Source organism: Leiobunum rupestre, chromosome 10 (assembly GCF_980474605.1).
Source record: "Leiobunum rupestre chromosome 10, qqLeiRupe1.1.hap1, whole genome shotgun sequence".
Classification (NCBI taxonomy): domain Eukaryota; kingdom Metazoa; phylum Arthropoda; class Arachnida; order Opiliones; family Sclerosomatidae; genus Leiobunum; species Leiobunum rupestre.
The window spans coordinates 39,789,444-39,811,001 of NC_143393.1; the positions used below are offsets into that span (position 1 = coordinate 39,789,444).

A 21,558-nucleotide genomic window follows, 5' to 3' on the forward strand; every position below is an offset into this window, starting at 1 on the left:
CTCTCTTATATCGTTAGCTCTCTCGCTGTCCCAAATTACGAATATATCGCCCTCTCTCTGACATGCTCTAGCGCGCTCTCTCTAACATCATCTTTCACCCTCTCTCTAATATCCTCTGGCGCGCTCTCTCTGACATCGTTTTTCACCCTCTCTCTAATATCCTCTGGCGCGCTCTCTCGGACATCCTCTGGTACGCTCTCTCTAACATCGTCTTTCACCCTCTCTCTGACATCGTCTAGCACGCTCTCTCTAACATCGTCTTTCACCCTCTCTCTAATATCCTCTGGCGCGCTCTCTCGGACATCCTCTGGTACGCTCTCTCTAACATCGTCTTTCACCCTCTCTCTGACATCGTCTAGCACGCTCTCTCTAACATCGTCTTTCACCCTCTCTCTAATATCCTCTGGCGCGCTCTCTCTGACATCCTCTGGTACGCTCTCTCTAACATCGTCTTTCACCCTCTCTCTAACATCGTCTTTCACCCTCTCTCTGACATCGTCTAGCACGCTCTCTCTAACATCGTCTTTCACCCTCTCTCTAATATCCTTCAGCGCGATCTCTCTAACATCATCTTTTACCCTCTCTCTAACATCGTGTTTCACCCTCTCTCTGACATCCTCTAGCGAGCTCTCACTGACATCGTGTTTCACCCTCTCTGTAACATCCTCTAGCGCACCAAACCAGACAAATTTCGTATTTGGTCTCTCTCTCAGACTGCATTTGCTACGTAAAATCTCCCGCTAGTTGACAGCGAAAATCGCCCGTATTTCTTTCCACAATAAAAAAGGCCTTTAATTTTTCTCGGCCAAAAAGGACGCAAATTAAAAATTAAGAGTTGCTACGTGTTTTGAAGTGTTGAAAGTGTAATACGTCATACATAAACAGAATATATTAGGCGATAAATGTATCGAAAATGATGATTAAAAAGAAAACCCTGCTTAAAAGGTATATTCGGTCATTTTATAGGTGTTTGAATGAAAGTAAAGTCGTTCTGTTTTCTGAAACGTGAACTACAATATGGGCCTCAGATTTCAGAGTAAACCGATTTTTGATTAACTCTTTTTTTAACGTAATGTTTTACAATTTTACGGACAACGTGTGATAACAGTATAAGATGGAAGGCTGTGGTTGGTTTTATTTTGATAAATAATTAGACCAGGTTTCAGAGTAATTCGATTTTTAATTTAGGGCACTATTTATTGTCTAACAAATATTTTATACCGAAGTTTGAAACAACTTTTTAATCATCATTTTCGATACATTTATCGCCTAATAAATTCTGTTTATGTATGACGTATTACACTTTCAACACTTCAAAACACGTAGCAACTCTTAATTTTTAATTTGCGTCGTTTTTGGCCGAGATTGATAAGTTAAAAATACTAAAATTTGAAGAACAATATGTACAGTATACTTCTGGTTGCAAATTTTTCACTCAGTACAGTATCAGTCTGTAGAGCGTGACGCTAAGAAAATCTAATTTTAAATTTAAAACGCTGTTTCCATCTAGTGATTATTTTCAGTACTAAACATTTGACGGGTTTCGCCTTAAAATATATTATTTAAAATAGAGTTGACAAATAGCCACGAGCTCGAAAGCTCCTCCGAAAATTTTATTATTATTTTACAAACGTCGAATTTAAGTTTTTAAAATTGAAAAATATATTGCATGTGCAATTCTTCTATTTTAAATAACTTATTTAAAACGTATGATTTCAAATATTGTCTTTCATAACCTATAAATAAAACACGATATTGAAAGATATCCAATTGAAGAAAAATATACTTAATTAATACAATAGACCTTTTTATTATGGAAAAATATTTGAAATATCGGAAGACAAATTAAAAAGACACTTGAAAAAGTTTCAATAAATTAAATATCCAACAGTAATTGAAGAAAATTATATTTAAAAAATTAAAGGCCTTTTTTTATTGTGGAAAAAAAACGACGTCAAATAGCGAGAGACCAATACGAAATTTCTGGTTTGGTGCGCTAGAGGATGTCAGTGAGAGCTCGCTAGAGGATGTCAGAGAGGGTGAAAAACGATGTTAGAGAGAGCGCGCTAGAGGATGTCAGAGAGAGGGTGAAACACGATGTCAGAGAGCTCGCTAGAGGATGTCAGAGAGTGTGAAAGAGGATGTCAGAGAGAGCGTGCTAGAGGATATCAGAGAGAGGGTGAAAGACGATGTTAGAGAGAGCGCGCCAGAGGATATTAGAGAGAGGGCGAAAGACGATGTTAGAGAGAGAGCGCTAGAGGATGTCAGTGAGAGGGCGATATTCGTAATTTGGGACAGCGAGAGAGCTAACGATATAAGAGAGAGGGCATATTTACCATTCTGAGAGCGAGAGAGAGTAAAACGAATTTTGTCCGGTTTGGCGTGCCATAGAGGTTGATGGTGGCAGAAGCCGAGAGGAAAGTTTCTTGTAAAGCTATACACTCTTTTTCACGCCTTTATTTGACCGCTCTTACTTGTCTCCCGCCCGTCAGCCATTGCCTCTGCCCTCAGCGGGGAATCTAGCATCCACTCTTTGGGTATCCGTAATGGAGGATGGGGCTGAAAGGGGGAAAACCAAGCATGGACGCGCCCAGTAAAATACCGCTAAAAAAGAGTGTATAACGATAGGATGTAGCTCCCCATATGTAGTCTCCATAAGTGGGCTGATTCTGGTGCGCATGGTGTGAAGACTCATTGCTATATACACCAACTTATATCCATCATTAAAAAATCGCAATGTTTATATAGTGCTTGTTAAAATTATGGAAATTTTTCAGTTTTACGGCAGCTAGAAGCCACAAACACAGCACCCCACACAAGGAGAACGCAACCCGTCAAAAGTCGTGCATTTTCTCGCGTACATTTTTCATTGGTTAGACGCTTTAGCACCTGCTGCCGTCGGGAGGGGAAAATTCGGAAATTGTACCCCCCCCCCCCACCCGCCCGCAGAATAACATAGTGTGGGGAATTGGTGTATATCTAGCTCTATAGTTATTTTTCTACCTGGAAGGTGGCGCCTAATACGTGAGCAGTCTAGAGTAGCATTGATTAAAGAATGGAGCGAAAAAGAAGAATAAAAAATCGAAAGAATCCGGCTTCCGGAAGGGCCGTCGAGCCACAGACAACGCAACCAGGTTTTAACGGGGGCCCAATGCGCCAAGGCCACAGGTCAGCATTTTCTTGCAGTTTTCCTAGACCTTAAGACAGCGTCCATCACAAAGCGCTTTTCGTCGCCGTTAAAACAAAACCACGTAACTTGAGATACGTGGTTTTGATTCTACAACCCAATTTACGTATATAACATTAAAAACATTAATAGGTTGCAATTGAATTTCTTTTTTTAAATCGAGAAAACATTTAAACGTATCTTTGATATTCACAACGCATTTCGCGCAAAACCACGTATCTTGCTTATTTTCAGCTCCTATCTCACTTCATGAAGCAAAACCACGTATCTCTAAAAATTCCCCTTTAGCAAAATATTTTTAAATTAAAATCCTCATAAATTCAATATTGAAACGATATTATTTAACTATAAAATTAACTCGTGTGTAAAAACTTAACACGTGATTTCACAAGTCCCTGCAAAATTAGAAATCCATTTTTCTCAAAAAGGCCACCGAAAAGATACGTGGTTTTGTTTTAACGGCGACGTTTTATATAAACTCCAAAGCAATCTCCTCCGTTGGCTGGCAATTTTCCTGGAGAACCGGACGTCCCAAGTCAGAATTAAGGGAGAGCTATCGGTGCCTTTTACTGTTACGAGAGGCGTTCCCCAGGGAAGCTCTATCAGTCCAGTTCTCTTTAGCATCATGCTCGACGGGATCCCCCGGGTTTGTCCTAGAGCGATTTGCCAAGGGGAACTCGCAGCCTGGATTAGTGGTCGGAGTCTTCGCATTCTGTACGAGACTGCAAATTGCTCTGGATAATATTTCAGCCTACGGTGTCACATGGGGCCTCAACTTCCAGCCACTCAAATACCAGTACATGGCCATCTCCAAAGCAAAACAGATCCCACTAGGTCTCACTCTCAACCTAGGAAGCACCCTCCTGACACGCATGCCCTCCTACAGGTACTTAGGAGTAGGAATTGATGATGGCCTGTCCTGGAAACCACATATCGAGTCCCTCATTTCATCTTCGGTGAAGCGTTTAAACCTATTGCGGGCAGTCTCAGTGACTACTTGGGGGTGGGCCGTGGCGTTCTACGGCTTCTATACACCCACCCAACCCACTCTCGATTTTACTATTCCAGCCCTCTCTATGCGTCAGCGTCGGAAACTGTGCTCGCCAAGTCGGATAAGGTCCAAAATGCGACTCTTCGAGTTATTTTGGGAGTTCCGCCATCTACGCCTATCAGGTTGATGGAAGCCGAGGCAGCTATTCAACCACTGAATTCTATAGGAGACACCTATTAGACTTCATTACTTTGGCTCTGTGTGGAGCTGTTTCTATCCAGCTCTCATGGGTAAGACACTAGCTTCCCTGGAGATCTTGGAGCACCACTTTCCTATGGGCAGGCTCCCCTTTCTTCTCCGGGCGTGGCGATTCGCTCAGGTTCACAATCTAACCTGGCTATTCCACTCCACCAGGCGGCACATTCCCGTCAAGTCCACCCCGCCATAGGAACCTCCAACAGCGACGATTGTGCCGCGGTGGCTCACAGCTCCCAAAGAGGATCATAGTTTGGACGCACTCCACCAGATTTTCTTCGCGACTCTCGAACCTTACGCCAAGAACGCGACGGTGATATACACTGACGGCTCACTCGTGCCGGACTCGGGAGTGGTAGGTGCGGCTTTCGCGATTCCAGCTCTGAAAGTCGGTGGGAAATCGTTCTTGGATTCCGGGCACCCCATCAATAGGATTGAGTTGTTCGCTGTCCAAATGGCTCTTTTCTACTTGTCGTCTCATCTCCACGGGCCGCTAGTAATCTGCTCGGATTCAAAAAGCGCCCTTACTCTAATTTTTCGCACTCTCCTGATCCAGTGGTTCAACTAAATCATGCCCTCTGCGACGAGTACTCTAGTTCCATAACTCTGTTGTGGTGTCAGGCACATGTGGGAATACCGGGAAACGAATTTTCGGACAGTCTTGCAGGGATTACTATAACCCCGCGCCCTGGGCGGATTGACTTCCTCCTTCCCTCTACTATAGCGGAGTTAAAGAGTGAATGTAGACGGGCTATTACTGTATCGATAGTACATCGCCATCAAGATAGATGGCGATACGGGTTCTAGGGAGTGGGCTTCTCCCACTACCACCTCTTTGTAAATAGGATTCGTTTGGCACTGTTGGCACTGCCAGTACGCGTGAGATGCCGACGAATAAAGAACACGTCTATGCAATTCTCTCTCAAATCATTTTATACATAGACTAAGGGCTAGAGTAAGAATAACGTTAGGTTTAATAAGTATGAACAGTTAAACCTAAGATTGATACAATTACCTCGGCATGGACACGGCACTGGCTCTCTCTGGCGGATCACTGGCCTCAGTCCTCAATCTCGTGCTATTATGCGCGTTAATCTTACGCGACGGGATGACACCCCGCTAGCGAGGCTCGCATGCGGCAGACTTCCTACCAAGGCTTTGCTACATCGTTTTCGGCTGAGCCCCACCGACTCCTGTATTCGGTGTGGCAGTGGCACGCGTGAGGATGCCTCCCATATTCTTTTTGACTGCCCTTCAAATGCAGGTGCTCGGAGCCTACTCAGATTTACCTTACATCAGAAGGGTCTTCAAGAAACATTGGTTGGTGTACTAACGGGGATCCACGCCGGGTCCCACGGTGTGATTGAGGCCACTTGTGACATTCTGCGAAAGGCCATTAGTCCATAACTCAAACCTTGTGTGAGAACCTATGTCGATTGACTTTTATGTTGTACAGTTTTTTGTTTTTTGTTTTGTTTTATATTAACATTTCTTGTACATTTCGGAACTTTTATCTTTTGTTTATCACGTAAAATTTGGCGCGCATGGTGTGAAGGCTTTCAGCTATATATACATCTAATTCCCTTCTACATTATTCTAGATAGAATTGGCCCTTGGACATACGTATATTGTAGATACGGGATAATATGGGATTCCGCCCATCCCATTGGCCCGTTTCCTTTCCTTTTTACGAGGAATGGATTCTAACAGCGACCGCTGGATTGCTAATATCGGGAAGAAATTAGACACTGTTAAAAGCTTATTTTTTGTGACAATAATATAATTGTTCAAGTGTCGGTTGCACGAAAAATCGATAGTAATAAAAACGAATGAATGCGGGATTGTTTTGAAGCCCAGGACGTTCTCTTTCCAAAAATGTCATTGTCGAAACAAATTTCCAAGCCTAAGTGTATTAACTTTGAGTCCGAAACTGACCTTTTTCGCTCCCCAAAATCCTGAAATTTTCGGCGAATTTATCTCCTCCGTAGCACGAGCAATTTGGGGCAAATCAAAGCTGTAATTTTATTCCTAAAATAGAAGGAACTGAAGTGGAGGGATTCTGTTTACTTGTAGAAGTTTTCAAACCAGAGGTTTTTAATCATAATATTAGGCTTATTATCGAAATAAATAAAAAATTTACGCGCGCGCGACCTGATGTTTTAAGAAGAATTTACAAGGAGCCTTCGGTTTCATATCGTTTTTCTACTACGTAGGCTTGTGTATGCCTATTTCCATTATTACTGCGTAGGACTTTTTCCTTTGTGTTAAATCAACCCGCTTTTAATCCCAGATGTAAAGAAATGTATTACAGACAATTAGCCAATGATACGCTTCGCATTTTCTGACGTCATGGGTGCCGAGAAAGTCTGGAAATTCGCCGAAAAACTCGATTTCCACCATTTCGACTTCTTTTTATAATAATTCAAAGACCACTTAACCGATTTTGATGAAACTTTCTGTATTTGCTATAAAATGTTTGCTCTTTCTAATGAATCATTAATTAGCCATAGCTAAAATCGTGCAACCAACACTTTCACTTGTTCGTTGATGATTCGTATCATCACGTGACAGAGGTCGCCACGGTATTCCTCATGAAAAAGTTATCTGTTACGGTAAGATAAATTTCAAAATAAGCGTTCGTCAACCCTTTACGATACCAACAAAGTGGTTTTTGAAATCTCGTAATCGGTTTCTACCTCGAGAAAGTTATTGAGCGCAGCCCGAGTTTAATTATTATATGCCGCTTTCTTAGAAAGAACGTATTAAGCGTACTGAGAGCGTAAGAGCCTACGTATATTAGCGCCATAAGGTAACGAACGGCTCCATGAAAGCTCATTATTGAGGCTCGATGATACCATATACTAAGTAATGGTATTCTAGAATACCCCCCTTACTTGGCCTATGATAATACATTCAGTAATTTCAAATTCGTGGAGTTGGTCAACATAACATCAACATGGACGACACCATTATCGCCTACTTAATTGCATATCTACGAGCCAGCATTAGATCCGCAAGCAGCGACCTGAGTCTTTCAAGAGACTGTGTCTGAAGAACCCTCGAGCATCACCACTTCCATCCGTATCGAGCGACGCTTCAACAAGCACTCCACGACGCCGATATGGAACGACGCTTCGAATTTTGCAACTGGCTTAGTACAATCTACGACGATAATCCTGATTTTATCAATAAACTGTTGGTGTACGATGAGTGCTCATTTTTCAGAGATGGAGCATTCAACCTACCAAACAACCGCGTTTGGAGCGATGTCAATTCCATCATAACCATCAAGCTCAATTTCGTCTAAGCTTTTGGGCCGGCATAATCGGTAATCGAAAAATTGGTTGCTTTTTTCTGCAACATCGTATGCACGGGCAGCCTTAGCGGGTCTTGTTGGAGAAAACCTATCGACGCATTAAAAGACATTCCATTGGCCGACGTAAGAGACGCGTGTTTCCAAGAGACGGAGCACCACCACAACAACCTCGAGCTCTTGTGGATTATCTAGAAACGGAGTTCCCTCAACGATAGATTGGAGGAAATGGTCCCGCTTAACGGCCTTAGTGTTCCCCTGATTTAACCCCGATAGACTTTTTCTAGTGGGGTTTTATCAAGGAGAAAGTATACCAGATGCCAGTAACAAGCCTCGATGACTTTCGGCAGAGAATAGTTGAAGCGTTCCTTCTCCTCACTCCCAATATGATCCAGCGCTCATTTCGGGGTATGATTCATCAGCCAGCAAACGGAGATATCCTTGAACCATACTTACCTTTGAAACATTTTTTTTTCAATCCCGTGAAAAATGTTCCGATTTCTCTGAAATTTACAATATAAAGAATTTGCTGTCTAGTACATCTTCCCTGAAAATTTCAAAATTCGATATGAGATTTTTAAATGGTATAATTAAAAAACTAAGCAAAGAGGAATCTTAATCTTATATGCAGTGCAAAAACCTACAAGTACAAGATCTTGTTGTTTCTCAATGGCTGCGAGAGATTCTCAATATAAGCCTTAGCATTCTTTTGGGGGTTTTTTTTTATAATCAATGACAGGTTTTGATTGTTTTCATGTGACAGTATGTGGGAAATGTTTTTTTTAGAATAATGCTTTGTATTCTATGCTTGATTGAGCGCTATTTCTTAAAATAAGATAAAGCAAGCAACAAACCCGGCACATGGGCAAAACGTCTCAAACTCAGAATGCAAAAATGCGTGTATCTGGCCAATCATAGGTTCGACTCACAGCTTCACGCATCTGAACGTATAAGGAGCGCCATTAAAAAAACCAAGAAGTAGAATCTATTCGCGACCAAAAACTATCGCTACGCCCCCTTTGGCTTGCAATTTAAACCTAAATTGTACCTAGCGGCTAAAGCAGACGCTATTAGTTTTTCCTCATAGAAAATAGCACTTTAAAAATAATGATAGTTGCATATAAATATAATTTTTGCATCGTTTGCTTATATTTTGATAAGATTATTTGAGGAAAAAGCTCTCGTGACTTTTTAAATTTTCTGTAGCAGACGCTAGATCTAATGTGCAACCTCCATTATATCACCTAGACTCGTTTCGATCGCGAAAAATGCATTATTTCCTAACAGGAGGATTTTAAAGAACAACTCCCACCATTTGCTATAACCAAACAGTTATAGTAGTAGAAAGTTGGTGGTATCAATATTAACTTAGGCACCTCCGCGAAATAGACATTTGTTATCGTCAATGTTTGGCTGAGTCGATTAAATTCATCAATACGTTGACGAATCGCGTATGAAAATCTCTTTCAATCACGTATTTGTTTGGGCCCTCGCCAGTCTATCAACGTTGACCCTTGTTTTCTCAGAAGTCGGTGAGGCGATGCGTGGATGCATCGGGTATGAAAATCACTTTCAGTCACGACTCCGTTTGGGCCGTTGGCGGTCTATCAACGTGGGGCCTTGCTTTCTCAAAATAGCGGAGCGATAAATTTAAACGATACTTTCGTATGGTCGCGATTCGACTGAAATAAGAACTATTGGTTATTTATTTATTGTGTCATTTTCAATATCATTCTACATTTTGGTGTAAGGCCAAGTCTTAAAAGAGTTTAGTACTTTGTCTGGCAGTGAACAAAAACCAAAGCGATAACAGAAAAAAAATATAACATAGTTTTATAGTGCAATAGTAAGTTATAGACGGTAAGTTAGGTTAGTTTCTAGAATGAGTTTTTTGTGATTTTTTTAAACACCTGTATATTGAGTGAGTTTATTACGTCCAGAGGGAGGGAGTTGTATAATTTAATACCCTTATAAAATAAAGAGGTCTGTTTTTTACTGATATTTGCCGATGGTACCAACAGAAGGTCATTAGCTCGTAAGTCGTACACTTTTTTTTATCAGCAAAGGAAAATGAATTATTAATTGGTTGTTGCAACGATTTGTGGATAATAATTAAACATTGAAACGAATACAGTTTATAAATATTTAAGATAATAAGTGCGCTAAGGTGTTCATTGGTTGGCTCGTAATACGGTTTTATTTTTATGATTTTGACAATTCGTTTTTGTAATTTATGAATTCGATTAAGATGGGCAATGAAGGTTTAACCCCAAGTCGAGATACCGAAAATAAGGTGTGGATAAATTGTAGCGTAATATAGTTGTAAACCGAGATTTTAACAAAATATTTTTTGGTTTTTAATTATCGTATAAAAGCAAATTTATCAATATGAACATTCCAAGTGTGGTTTTCATCGAACCAAACGCCAAGATATTTACACGTATTTACTCTAGTTATTTGTTTATTATTAATACAGACATTTAGGTTTTGAAGTTTTTCCTTGATTTTATTGGCGAAGGTCATGTATACTGTGTTAAAGACATTCAGCTCCAAGGCGTTATTGGAGAGCCAATTATATATTTTGTTAAAAGTTAAGTTAATATTTGAACCAGAAAATTTAAGTGAACATCGTTATCTAAAAGGAGAGAGTCATCAGCGTGTAGGGTTAGAGAGTCGTTATCATCAGGATTGAATAAATCGTTTACAAAGAGGGGAAACAAAAAGGGTGATAAAATCGAACACCGCATTTGATATATTTGGAGTCAGATGATACATTATTAACCCTAGTTTTACAACTTCTTGGGGTTATATACGAACTGATCAAGTCATGTGGTTTACCCCGGATACCGTGAATATGAAGTATATCCATGACTGAGCAGATAAAATGAATTTCTGGGGTCTAGAAAGACTCCTATTACATACTTTCCCTCGTCCAAATTGTTAATAATATTTTTATATACTGGGTTTAAGGCTATTTTTCATAAAACCAAATTGGTGATAAGAAATAATACTATATTTATCACAAAAACTGTACAAACGCGTACCGGTTACTTTCGAGAATACCTACCGTACCATTATAGGACTGGCTCGTTTGTGTCGCCTCGTTTAAGGATAGGGCAGATAAGACCTTTTTTAACGCATCTGGATACGTACCCGACGTGAAGTTTAAATTTATGAGAAACAATCATGGTTCAGAAGGTAGAGTTTCATTAATTTTTATGAATTTTGGAGAGATTACGTCGTCAGCAACGGCTGCATTTGTTGTAATATTATTTAATATATCATTTACTTTTTTTCTATCAACCATAGTATAAACATAGAATTTGGGATGTGGTCATATGAGTTAGTCCGCTGGATCCATTGGCACCAGCCAGAAAACCAGGCCCGTAGCCAGCGATGCCGACAGGCCCCCTCAAAAGGTATCTGTGCCCCCTTAAATATAGCATTGTGCCCCTAGAAAAATATCAAAGTAAGTAAACAAAATAAATACAAAATATCCTATTCACATATTATATTAAGTTAAGTAATAATAATCAGCTAGGCTAGTAAATCATTAAGCGATTTTTAAAGCCATTAATTCGGGTGGCCGGGTTACTGTCCAAACTATGATATTGACTTTCGTGTACCGTACTTTATTATATTAGTATCACTTCCACCATTTGAAGTTGAAAATTTTAGCATTAACAGAAAGCGTAACATGGCACGTAATCTAGTATAAATATTGTTTGGACTACACTAAATATAGTAAATTTTCCGTAGTACTGTAGTCTATATGCTATTGTACGGTGTCGTCGTTTATTCAGTTTTACCGAAGTATACTACCTGCGGCTAATTTCACTTTATTCCCTCCGTGTAGTGACGTTCTATGGTTCACAACAATAGAATAGGCGCTTAAACAAATCACCCTCCAAGGAAATCGCCAAGACGTAATATTCCCGATAGCCAGGACCCGCAAGGTATTGTTTATATAATGGAAACCTTTCGCGAGTTGCGACATACAAAGAATAATGAACGGAAAAAAATATTTCAAAATGCGGCGAAGTAAAAAAACCAAGACTTTTAAGGGGGAAATGAAACTTTAATGGGGAAACAAAGGAGGTACAAAAGACGACTGAATATTATCGAATAATTTTAGATAAAAATAATGGGGATTTTTTAACAATAGGTACTTTTGTTTTTTTTGTGTTTTGTTTTGTTTTTTTTTGGTTTGTTATTTGTCAAGGATTACAGTAATGCAAAAAGTTTTAACCGCAAGTTATTATTTAAAAAGATATGATCAATGTAAAATTGCTACTTGCTAACAATTTTTACAACGGAAAATACGACATATTTCGAGATTTCTGTACGTGTTGGATAAAGTAGGACTGATGACGAAAAATAAAAAGGCTCAATTGCAAAACAGTAATAACTTTTAAGGGTTGGGAATTTTTCCTGTATTTCAACGCATTTTAGCCTTTTTTTAACCATACTATGTCATATTATATGTCTTCTGTGTGATGTTGACTTATACAACGTCGAATTTATTCTAAGTATTGGCGCCTGACGGCGCCGCGCACTCGCTTTGCTCGAGCGCTGGGGGCGCGCGGCGCCTCCCCAACCCCATACTAAAAAAAGCTATGGGCCATCTATAACGCAACCTAGAGGACAGTACCAAGCCTGACACATCAAGTATCGTCAACCCGATATTAATCCAACTAACCTAATAATATTAATAACCTAACAACCTATTATCCGCGCCAAAACCCCTAAAATGCATTGAAATACGGCGAAAATACCGAAAATAAAAAAGTAAGTTAGTATGTTTTGCATTTCCACATTTTATTTTTCGTCATCAGCCCCACGTTATCCACAACGCATTAAAATCTAGGAATTTAAAGAATCGTCCTAGGGAAAATTCACTGCAAAAGGCCAATGTTTAAAAATTCATATCTTTGTTAATATTCATTTCCGCCAAAAAAAATTAAATTAAAATAATCCCCGTCTTACCCTCTATCCAAAAAAATATATAAAAAAGTCAGGTGGGGGGCAGCTATTCTACACGTAACCCAAAATTGTTTTCAAGTAACAATTTTAAATTTATCATATCTTTCTAAATAATAAATTGCGGTTAAAACTTTTCGCATTACTGTAATCCTTGACCATTAATAAACAAAACCAAAAAAAGCCGTATTAAAGTAGAAAACACATTTTCGGTTTGCACACGTTTTAAAAATTTAGTAATATCTTGTCGTTAAATCTAATTCGTCCTCAGTCCTACCTCATCCAACACTGACAAAAATCTCGAAATGTGTCATATTTTCCGAGGTAAAAATTGATGGCAAGTAACAATTTTAAATTTATCATATCTTTCTAAATAATAAATTGCGGTTAAAACTTTTTGCATTATTGTAATCCTTAACAAATAATACATCTAAAAAAATAAACAAAACCCAAAAAAAACAAAAGTACCTATTGTTAAAAATAGCCAAATAATGAAAATATTTCATCACGGTAGACAGCCAGAACATGTTTACATTTCTTACATTTAGTTTTATTATCTTTAAGAAAAACAATTTTGATATTCGTTTCTAAACTATTTAAGAAAGTTATATTTATTCAAAAGCACTCTATAAACGAATACTATTACGTTCACGTGGTCGGGCTCGGAAGCGAGATCCATTAGGCAATAAAGGGGAAGGGAAAATAGGAGATGGTTGGGCTGGGAATCGGAACAATGACGAAATTCAAATCAAAAAGTAAAGATTTTTAATAGACACTTTCAAAAATAATAAAATAATAAAACACAATAATAGAATTTATAACTTACACTTATCGCGGCTAGGGTCACCTCAAATTGGTGACAGTATGTGAAAAGAACGTTTAGATTTAAGATCGGGGAAATTAAAAATGGTACCGACACTTGGTTTGAAAAGTTAGGAATGGGTAGTGCAACGTCTCCTTTTGGGAAATTTCATATCTCATATAGGTCTACATTACACCTGACTTTGAACAAAATCGGCAATAAACACCTCGGGTAGTCTCCTTGTGAGTTCTGACTTCTCTCTTCTGGGGCTTGCTCTCTGGTTTTGTTGTTTTTGGCTGTGTAGGTCAGGGTGTGTTACTTGCTCTTGGTTATGGTTCTAGAATGACGTCGAATTACTTCCATGTCTTTGATTTGTGGGGGCTGTTGCTATCCTTTTTTAAAATCCCACCGACGCTTCATTAAGCTTATGCTTATCCTTTCGCTCTTTCGTCTTTGGGGGGACGAACGGATATTTTCCTAGTCCCTGGGCATCTGGATCGGCAAGTTGGCTGTTACCGATGCAGTATAGTCTTTGGCAGGGGGTTGTTGGGGGTCTTTTTCGACTAGTTGAGGTCTGTGGTGCAATCGACCTTCGACTTGTTATTCTCGGTTTCGTTGGAGAGGGGGGCGGGGAGGAGGAAGGTGTGAAATGGTGGACAATGGGAAAGGATTTTAACCAAACCAAGGTTAATTAATTCCTTAAAAAGGGTTTTTTTTAACTGAGGCCATTTAATTTAACATTAAATGGGTAATATATTGGGATAGCTTGAGTTAGGGGTTTTCTGGGCATACCAAACATTAAAAGGTTTATAGGGGGCAACAGGGGTTTTGGGGATAAGTTGAACTTATTAATAATGTAAATAATACCTTAATTGTATGAGTATCAGTTACCTGTTTCAAATATCCCGTAAATCTTCTGTAAACATTAATTAAAGACAAGAGTCTAATATTACACACAAAACAAACAGAAATGACCTGTCACAATTCTGACAATATTGTGTTGAAACAAGTTGGCAAGCCAAAATATACCTCTCCTCGGAAGAATTGTCCCTAGTGGTATTAATTTCGAGATAACCCTTAAAGATGTATCTCCGCAATTTAGAGTTATTTGTTAAAAATGTTATCCCAGTTCTATCCCACCCGGTATAAAATTTTAATTATAATTAAAATAATTGAGACGAAACGACCAATTTTCATTTATTCAGAATATCATAAGTTAAGTAGTTACAACAGTGAGTTAGACGTACTATAACAATGCCCAATTGAATTAAACCCTTTTTACAGTACAAGTTTATCAGTTGAATATAATACGAAGCAAATTTTAATGAAAGAAATATCTACAGAGGGTATTATAACGACCGTTCGCTTTTTACCTCTCCGAGGGGACAAAGTCCCCTAGGAGGGGTTATACAACGACTGTGTCTGTCTGTGGGTCTGTGGGTGGGTCTGTCTGTCAGGACTGCGAACGCGTTCGCATTTTCGGTGCAAAGTGTAATCACTGCGTACGCAGTTTCTCAAAGGGTTGGCAAAACCACCGTGTGACGGTGAGCGTTAACGGATGCATTTGCGGTTTGATTTGGATGGTGTTTTTTCGCTCACCGTCGTGACGGTTTGGTGTTTTACGTTTTTGCAATGTTTATGCGTAGGTTGTGAGTGTTGAATTTGTTGTGTTTGTGTTCTGATGGTTGTGCATGTTGAGTCTGTTGTGTTTATATGGGCGTTTTCTCTCCAACTTCTTCTTAATGACTTTGGGACGGACCGAGTGCTGAGTGTAATGCTACCTCTCAACGTCCAATGGCAGGGTTTCCACCAGTTGTACACGGTATTCGTCTTAGTATCAATTTGCGATCGCATCGGGCGGGATTTGAACCCGAGACCTCCTGATTGACAGGCGGACGTTCTACCACAGAACCACCGACACTTGTTACGCCTTATTGAAAATTAGACCTTCAGCTTTATCGGAAGCGTATTTAATAGAGTACGAAATTTTGGTTTAATTGAAATAGAATTGAAATTGAAATTATTGCATCGAAGAAATTCTAATTTAGCGTTTCTCTATTGATTAAAAACAAATGCGCCACCCAGGTTTCGAACCCAGACCATTCGGCTTGGCAGTCGAGCGCTCTACCACAGAACCACCGATAGCTGCTTAGATTCACTGAAATTAAGACAGGCATCGTAAGCATAATAGGTAATAAAGTCTTTTTTTATTAATGAATTTATGAAGGCCTAATCTGGTATTTTTTAAAGGTTAAATCTTGTTTTAGCGCAGTCAGCCGAGATTAGAGGGTTAAAGGGTAGACCCTGTGGGTGGTCCACTTTCTTAACGACCTATATATAGTTCTGTTAATTCAAAGGAGATAATTTAACGTTAATTGCTTTAAAAGCTGGCGGTTAGTCAAGTGGCTCTCTGTGCTTTGTTGATGGTAAGGTTTTTGCTTCTTGTAAATACATTTGGTGTGGATATTTGGATATCTACGATTTCTAACGCAGTCAATGATTTCTTGGGTGTGCGAGTCATTATATGATATTGGAAATTGGACGGCATTGGTCTTTTTCATGTGGTATGCGTCACAACGTCAACAGGAAGTGAACGAGTCGTCCACTACCAGATATCTACGGTATCTTCATCAAGGGCGAGTGTTGAAATAAAATGAGCGTTAAAGATGCGGCAAGTATTTCGTAAGCGAGTAATTCCAAAAAGCCTCTGTAGATATTTCATTAAAATTTGCTTCGTATTATATTTAACTGATAAACTTGTTCTGTAAAAGGGTTTAATTCAATTGTGCATTGTTATAGTACGTCTAACTTACTGTTGTAACTACTTAACTTATGATATTCTGAATAAATTAAAATTGGTCGTTTCGTCTCAATTATTTTAATTATAATTAAAATTTTATACCGGGCGGGATAGAAATGGGTTAATATTTTTAACAAATAACTCTAAATTGCGGAGATATATCTTTAAGGGTTATCTCGAGAAATTAATACCACTAGGGACAATTCTTCCGAGGAGAGGTATATTTTGGCTTGCCAACTTGTTGGTTTATAATTTTAACGGAATGGGGCCGATTTTAATTAAACGATAATTTATCGAAATTTTGTTAAAAGAATATTCCCTAAGGCCGCGCGATAAATTTACGAGAATAATTTCCCGTCGCCGTTATATCGAAAATTTATTTGATTCGGGATTGCCAGAACTGTAATGTTGTGGGCGAGTGACAAGAAAATAAAATGGCAACCAGAATTATGCAAAATTTTAAATGTTTATTTTTATTCAGAACAGTCTATGGAAAGTTCTAGATTTAACTTTCATCAATGACCCAACAATATATATCACTTCTACCTAATTGTACAGAACTGGTACTCAAGTGTCTAAGACTAGATTTGTCTTATAGTCAGGTGCAGGCTAAGAAAGACAAAATATATAGTACAGTCGGCGCAAGGATACCTCAGACCATTTCCGGCCAGTCGACCGCGCGTAATTTAAATTTGAACACTTTACGGTCAATTTCAAATTTCGTGAGTTTCATTTTTTAATTTCATGTTGTCATGAGTTTAATTACTGAATGCAGCTAAAGAAGGTTCGATAATGGAAGCTCCAAATATTTTAAATAGCCCAAGAGGTTACTATAAAAAGCGTGATAAAGGTTTATTGTTAACAAGTAAAGAGAAAAATATAATTTTAAACGTCTATAGCTCATTAAGACAACGTTATCCCCAAGAAAGCGTGGTAACTATTTTTTGACCCGTCGAGATTTGACTAAAGTTCGAAAAATTGAAGAGATTACATTTTTTTACCCGGTTTAATTGATAGTTCCCCACACGGTGGCGCTATATTATTACTTTGATATAGTTTCCACGGGAGTTTTGAATAATTATCCTTTTTCTAAGCGTTATTAAAATGTAACAATGAACTACTTTTTGTGTTTTAACGAAATTTTGTTAAGAATTTAACAAAAATTTAAAACAAAACAAAAAACCGTACCAAAGAATAAACAAACAAAGTTCAATAAACAATATATACAGATATTATATTTATCCGTTTAGTAAAAAAACCCGCCTTATCATAATGGTTCCTTTACTTTAATATTTTCCTTAAGGAAGTCAATGGCTCGGCGGTGAACTATCCGCATTGTTACAATGTGACCCGAGTTCAATTCCTGATCACGATCAAATTTTACATTAAAATACTAAAATATTTAATTAAATATAAGATTAATATAATTTATAAATATATAATTAAATATAAGATTAATATAATTTATAAATATATAATTAAATATAAGATTAATATAATTTATATATATAATTAAATATAAGATTAATATAATTTATAAATATTTAATTAAATATAAGATTAATATAATTTATAAATATTTAATTAAATATAAGATTAATATAATTTATAAATATTTAATTAAATATAAGATTAATATAATTTATAAATATTTAATTAAATATAAGATTAATATAATTTATAAATATTTAATTAAATATAAGATTAATATAATTTATAAATATTTAATTAAATATAAGATTAATATAATTTATAAATATTTAATTAAATATAAGATTAATATAATTTATAAATATTTAATTAAATATAAGATTAATATAATTTACAAATATTTAATTAAATATAAGATTAATATAATTTACAAATATTTAATTAAATATAAGATTAATATAATTTATAAATATTTAATTAAATATAAGATTAATATAATTTATAAATATTTAATTAAATATAAGATTAATATAATTTATAAATATTTAATTAAATATAAGATTAATATAATTTATAAATATTTAATTAAATATAAGATTAATATAATTTATAAATATTTAATTAAATATAAGATTAATATAATTTATAAATATTTAATTAAATATAAGATTAATATAATTTATAAATATTTAATTAAATATAAGATTAATATAATTTATAAATATTTAATTAAATATAAGATTAATATAATTTATAAATATTTAATTAAATATAAGATTAATATAATTTATAAATATTTAATTAAATATAAGATTAATATAATTTATAAATATTTAATTAAATATAAGATTAATATAATTTATAAATATTTAATTAAATATAAGATTAATATAATTTATAAATATTTAATTAAATATAAGATTAATATAATTTATAAATATTTAATTAAATATAAGATTAATATAATTTATAAATATTTAATTAAATATAAGATTAATATAATTTATAAATATTTAATTAAATATAAGATTAATATAATTTATAAATATTTAATTAAATATAAGATTAATATAATTTATAAATATTTAATTAAATATAAGATTAATATAATTTATAAATATTTAATTAAATATAAGATTAATATAATTTATATATATTTAATTAAATACAAGATTAATATAATTTATAAATATTTAATTAAATACAAGATTAATATAATTTATAAATATTTAATTAAATACAAGATTAATATAATTTATAAATATTTAATTAAATATAAGATTAATATAATTTATAAATATTTAATTAAATATAAGATTAATATAATTTATAAATATTTAATTAAATATAAGATTAATATAATTTATAAATATTTAAAACGATGTAGAATAAATTATAGTACCTAACGTTATAACTTTGTAAAGGACATTCGCCAAAGCTACAAATTAACAAGCCTTGGTGGCTGAGTGGTTAGAGTACATCTCTTGCACAAGACAGACCCGGGTTCGATTCCCGGCCGGCGTCAAAAAATCGCAAATTGATACTAAGACGAATACCGTGTACGATTGGTGGAATCTTTGTCCCCTCGGAGAGGTAAAAATAAATAATAGTTAAAAAATGTATAAAACTTTGCGAGCTGACACTTTTTAAAATGATAAAACAATTTGTAAATATAGATAAAAGGCCAAGTTAAGATAAAATGAAAAATAGACTTAACTTAAAAAACATAATTTAAAACTCGAAGGTAAAATTACGAAAATTAAGTTCAATTACAGTTCAGTGGTCGAACGCTTCATTTAGATGTTTTGACTTAAACATTTTGTAAAATGTTTGTAAATATTAAATAGTTGATTTTATTTTACGTTGCGTTGTGAGTTCCTTATACACGATTTTAGAAAAACTACATGGTGCCGAAACTCAACTCGAAGACAGACCTTTTTTTAATCAGGATTTATTTACGCGTTTAGTAACGGCGTGAACTTGCGTGTATTTATCGGCGTGAATTTGCGTGTACATATCAGGCGCGCAAATATTTATTTAAAGTTAGGTTCATGTTTAACGAATTTGGAAAGGCAACGCAAGCGGTGTTACAGACTACTATGGCGGACGATTTGGACGTTTTAAAGAAGAAGCGTTCGGCAATTCGAGGACTAGTATCGAAATTTGTAAATAAGGTAGATGCAGAACTGATGAAGACGATTACAAGGGAACCTGATCTCGAGGCAAGCCGGAAACAGCTTAAGTTGAAAGAAGACTCTTTATCGAAATTAGATTTGGCTATTGAACCTCAGATTGACATCGATGAATTAGAGAAAGAGCTCGAAGACGTAGACACTTATGTGGAGAAGATTATTCTATGTAATACGAAAATTGATCACGCGTTGAAGGCAATACAGGATGGACGCCCGGTGAAGTCGGTCAGCGGAATGAATCAAAGTTTACCTATTCCTATACAGCAAGCCGCTCTAACGGTAAACTTACCACGGCGGGAATTACCCAAATTCGACGGGGCGGATATTTCGAAGTGGAAAAATTTCTGGGCCCAATTCGAAGTCGCTATTCATAACACATCGATGAACGCTATTAACAAGTTTTGTTATTTGAAGGCGCAACTAGAAGGAAAAGCGGCTGGCGCAATTTTTGGCTTGGACCACAATGAAGAAAACTATTACGGCGCTGTAGAGCTGCTGCAAAATCGCTTTGGTTCGAAAGGATCCCAGGTATCACAACATATGAAAAAATTATTGAAACTACCACCACTCCGCGATCCATCCGACATCGAACAATTTCGAAAGTTTTTTGACCGCTGCGAGATCGAGATAAAATGTTTGCTGTCATTGGGGTACGACGCCAATGAAGATTACGGAATAGTTTTATGTCCAATTCTTTTGGAAAAGCTGCCAGACGATATTAAGCTGGATTACAGCGGGAAAAGCGAAGACGACGGAGATATTGACGTAAGTCAACTGCTCAGTTACCTACGAAAAGAATTACAAAGTCGAGAGCGGGTCTTCGTCTACAAAACAAGATATAAAGAAGAAGAAAATCGGAACTTCAGGCCGAAAGGACACTTCTCAAATCAAAGTAATGGTAATTATAATTTTCGAAATTTTAATAACGGAAGAGATCAGAAACCATTCTCATCGTCTATGGCGGCGCTATCTATCGGAACATCACAAGCGTGTATTTTCTGTAAAAACAACGGCCACGAAGCGGAAAAATGTCAAACTATTTCTACCATCGAAGCGAGAAAAGACGCGTTAAAAAAGATTGGACACTGCTATGTTTGTGTAATGGGCAAACATAGAGCCAAGTTTTGCAAGGTAAACGTCTCCTGTAAAAAGTGTAAAAAACGTCATTATTCGGCAGTTTGTGAAGAGATTGACTATAAACAAGACGCCACAGCGACCGCTAACAAGGAAGTCGCAACTACGTCACAATCGGAGGTAACAGCGTCGATAAATATCGTACAAAACCACGTGAGTCAGCAAACTGTTCTTTTACAAACTGCTAGAGCTATTGTTAAGGGTGAGAGCGGTAGCGAAGAAATTAGACTTCTGGTAGATAGTGGTAGTCAATGTACCTTATAACGATTTCAACCAATTGTCGTTCAAAAAACTGTTAAATTTTGTTAGTTTTTGGTTAAATTTATACGACATACAAAAGTCGTCCTAATTCTTAGTTCAAACCAGGTAAATAATTCAAGGTCAAGAAAGACCACCAGTGTTTTATCAATCCCCCCCCCCCCCCTATTATCTTTCATATTTTTTTAAGTCAACACAAGGGGCAGTATATAAAG

At 36.3% G+C, this 21,558-nt stretch overlaps 1 protein-coding gene across 1 annotated transcript; it reads left to right on the forward strand.

Annotated features, from left to right (window-relative positions):
• The first annotated feature begins 19,858 nt into the window (after positions 1-19,858).
• On the forward strand, positions 19,859-21,349 carry LOC149925669 (uncharacterized). The gene has a single exon (XM_090161805.1). It carries the CDS (start codon positions 19,859-19,861, stop codon positions 21,347-21,349), a length of 1,491 nt encoding a protein of 496 aa, XP_090017931.1.
• The last annotated feature ends 209 nt before the right edge of the window (positions 21,350-21,558 follow it).

Bases quoted from the DNA above. Each gene is read 5' to 3' on its own strand.
- LOC149925669 (XM_090161805.1), top strand. From the start codon at position 19,859: ATGGCGGACGATTTGGACGTTTTAAAGAAGAAGCGTTCGGCAATTCGA.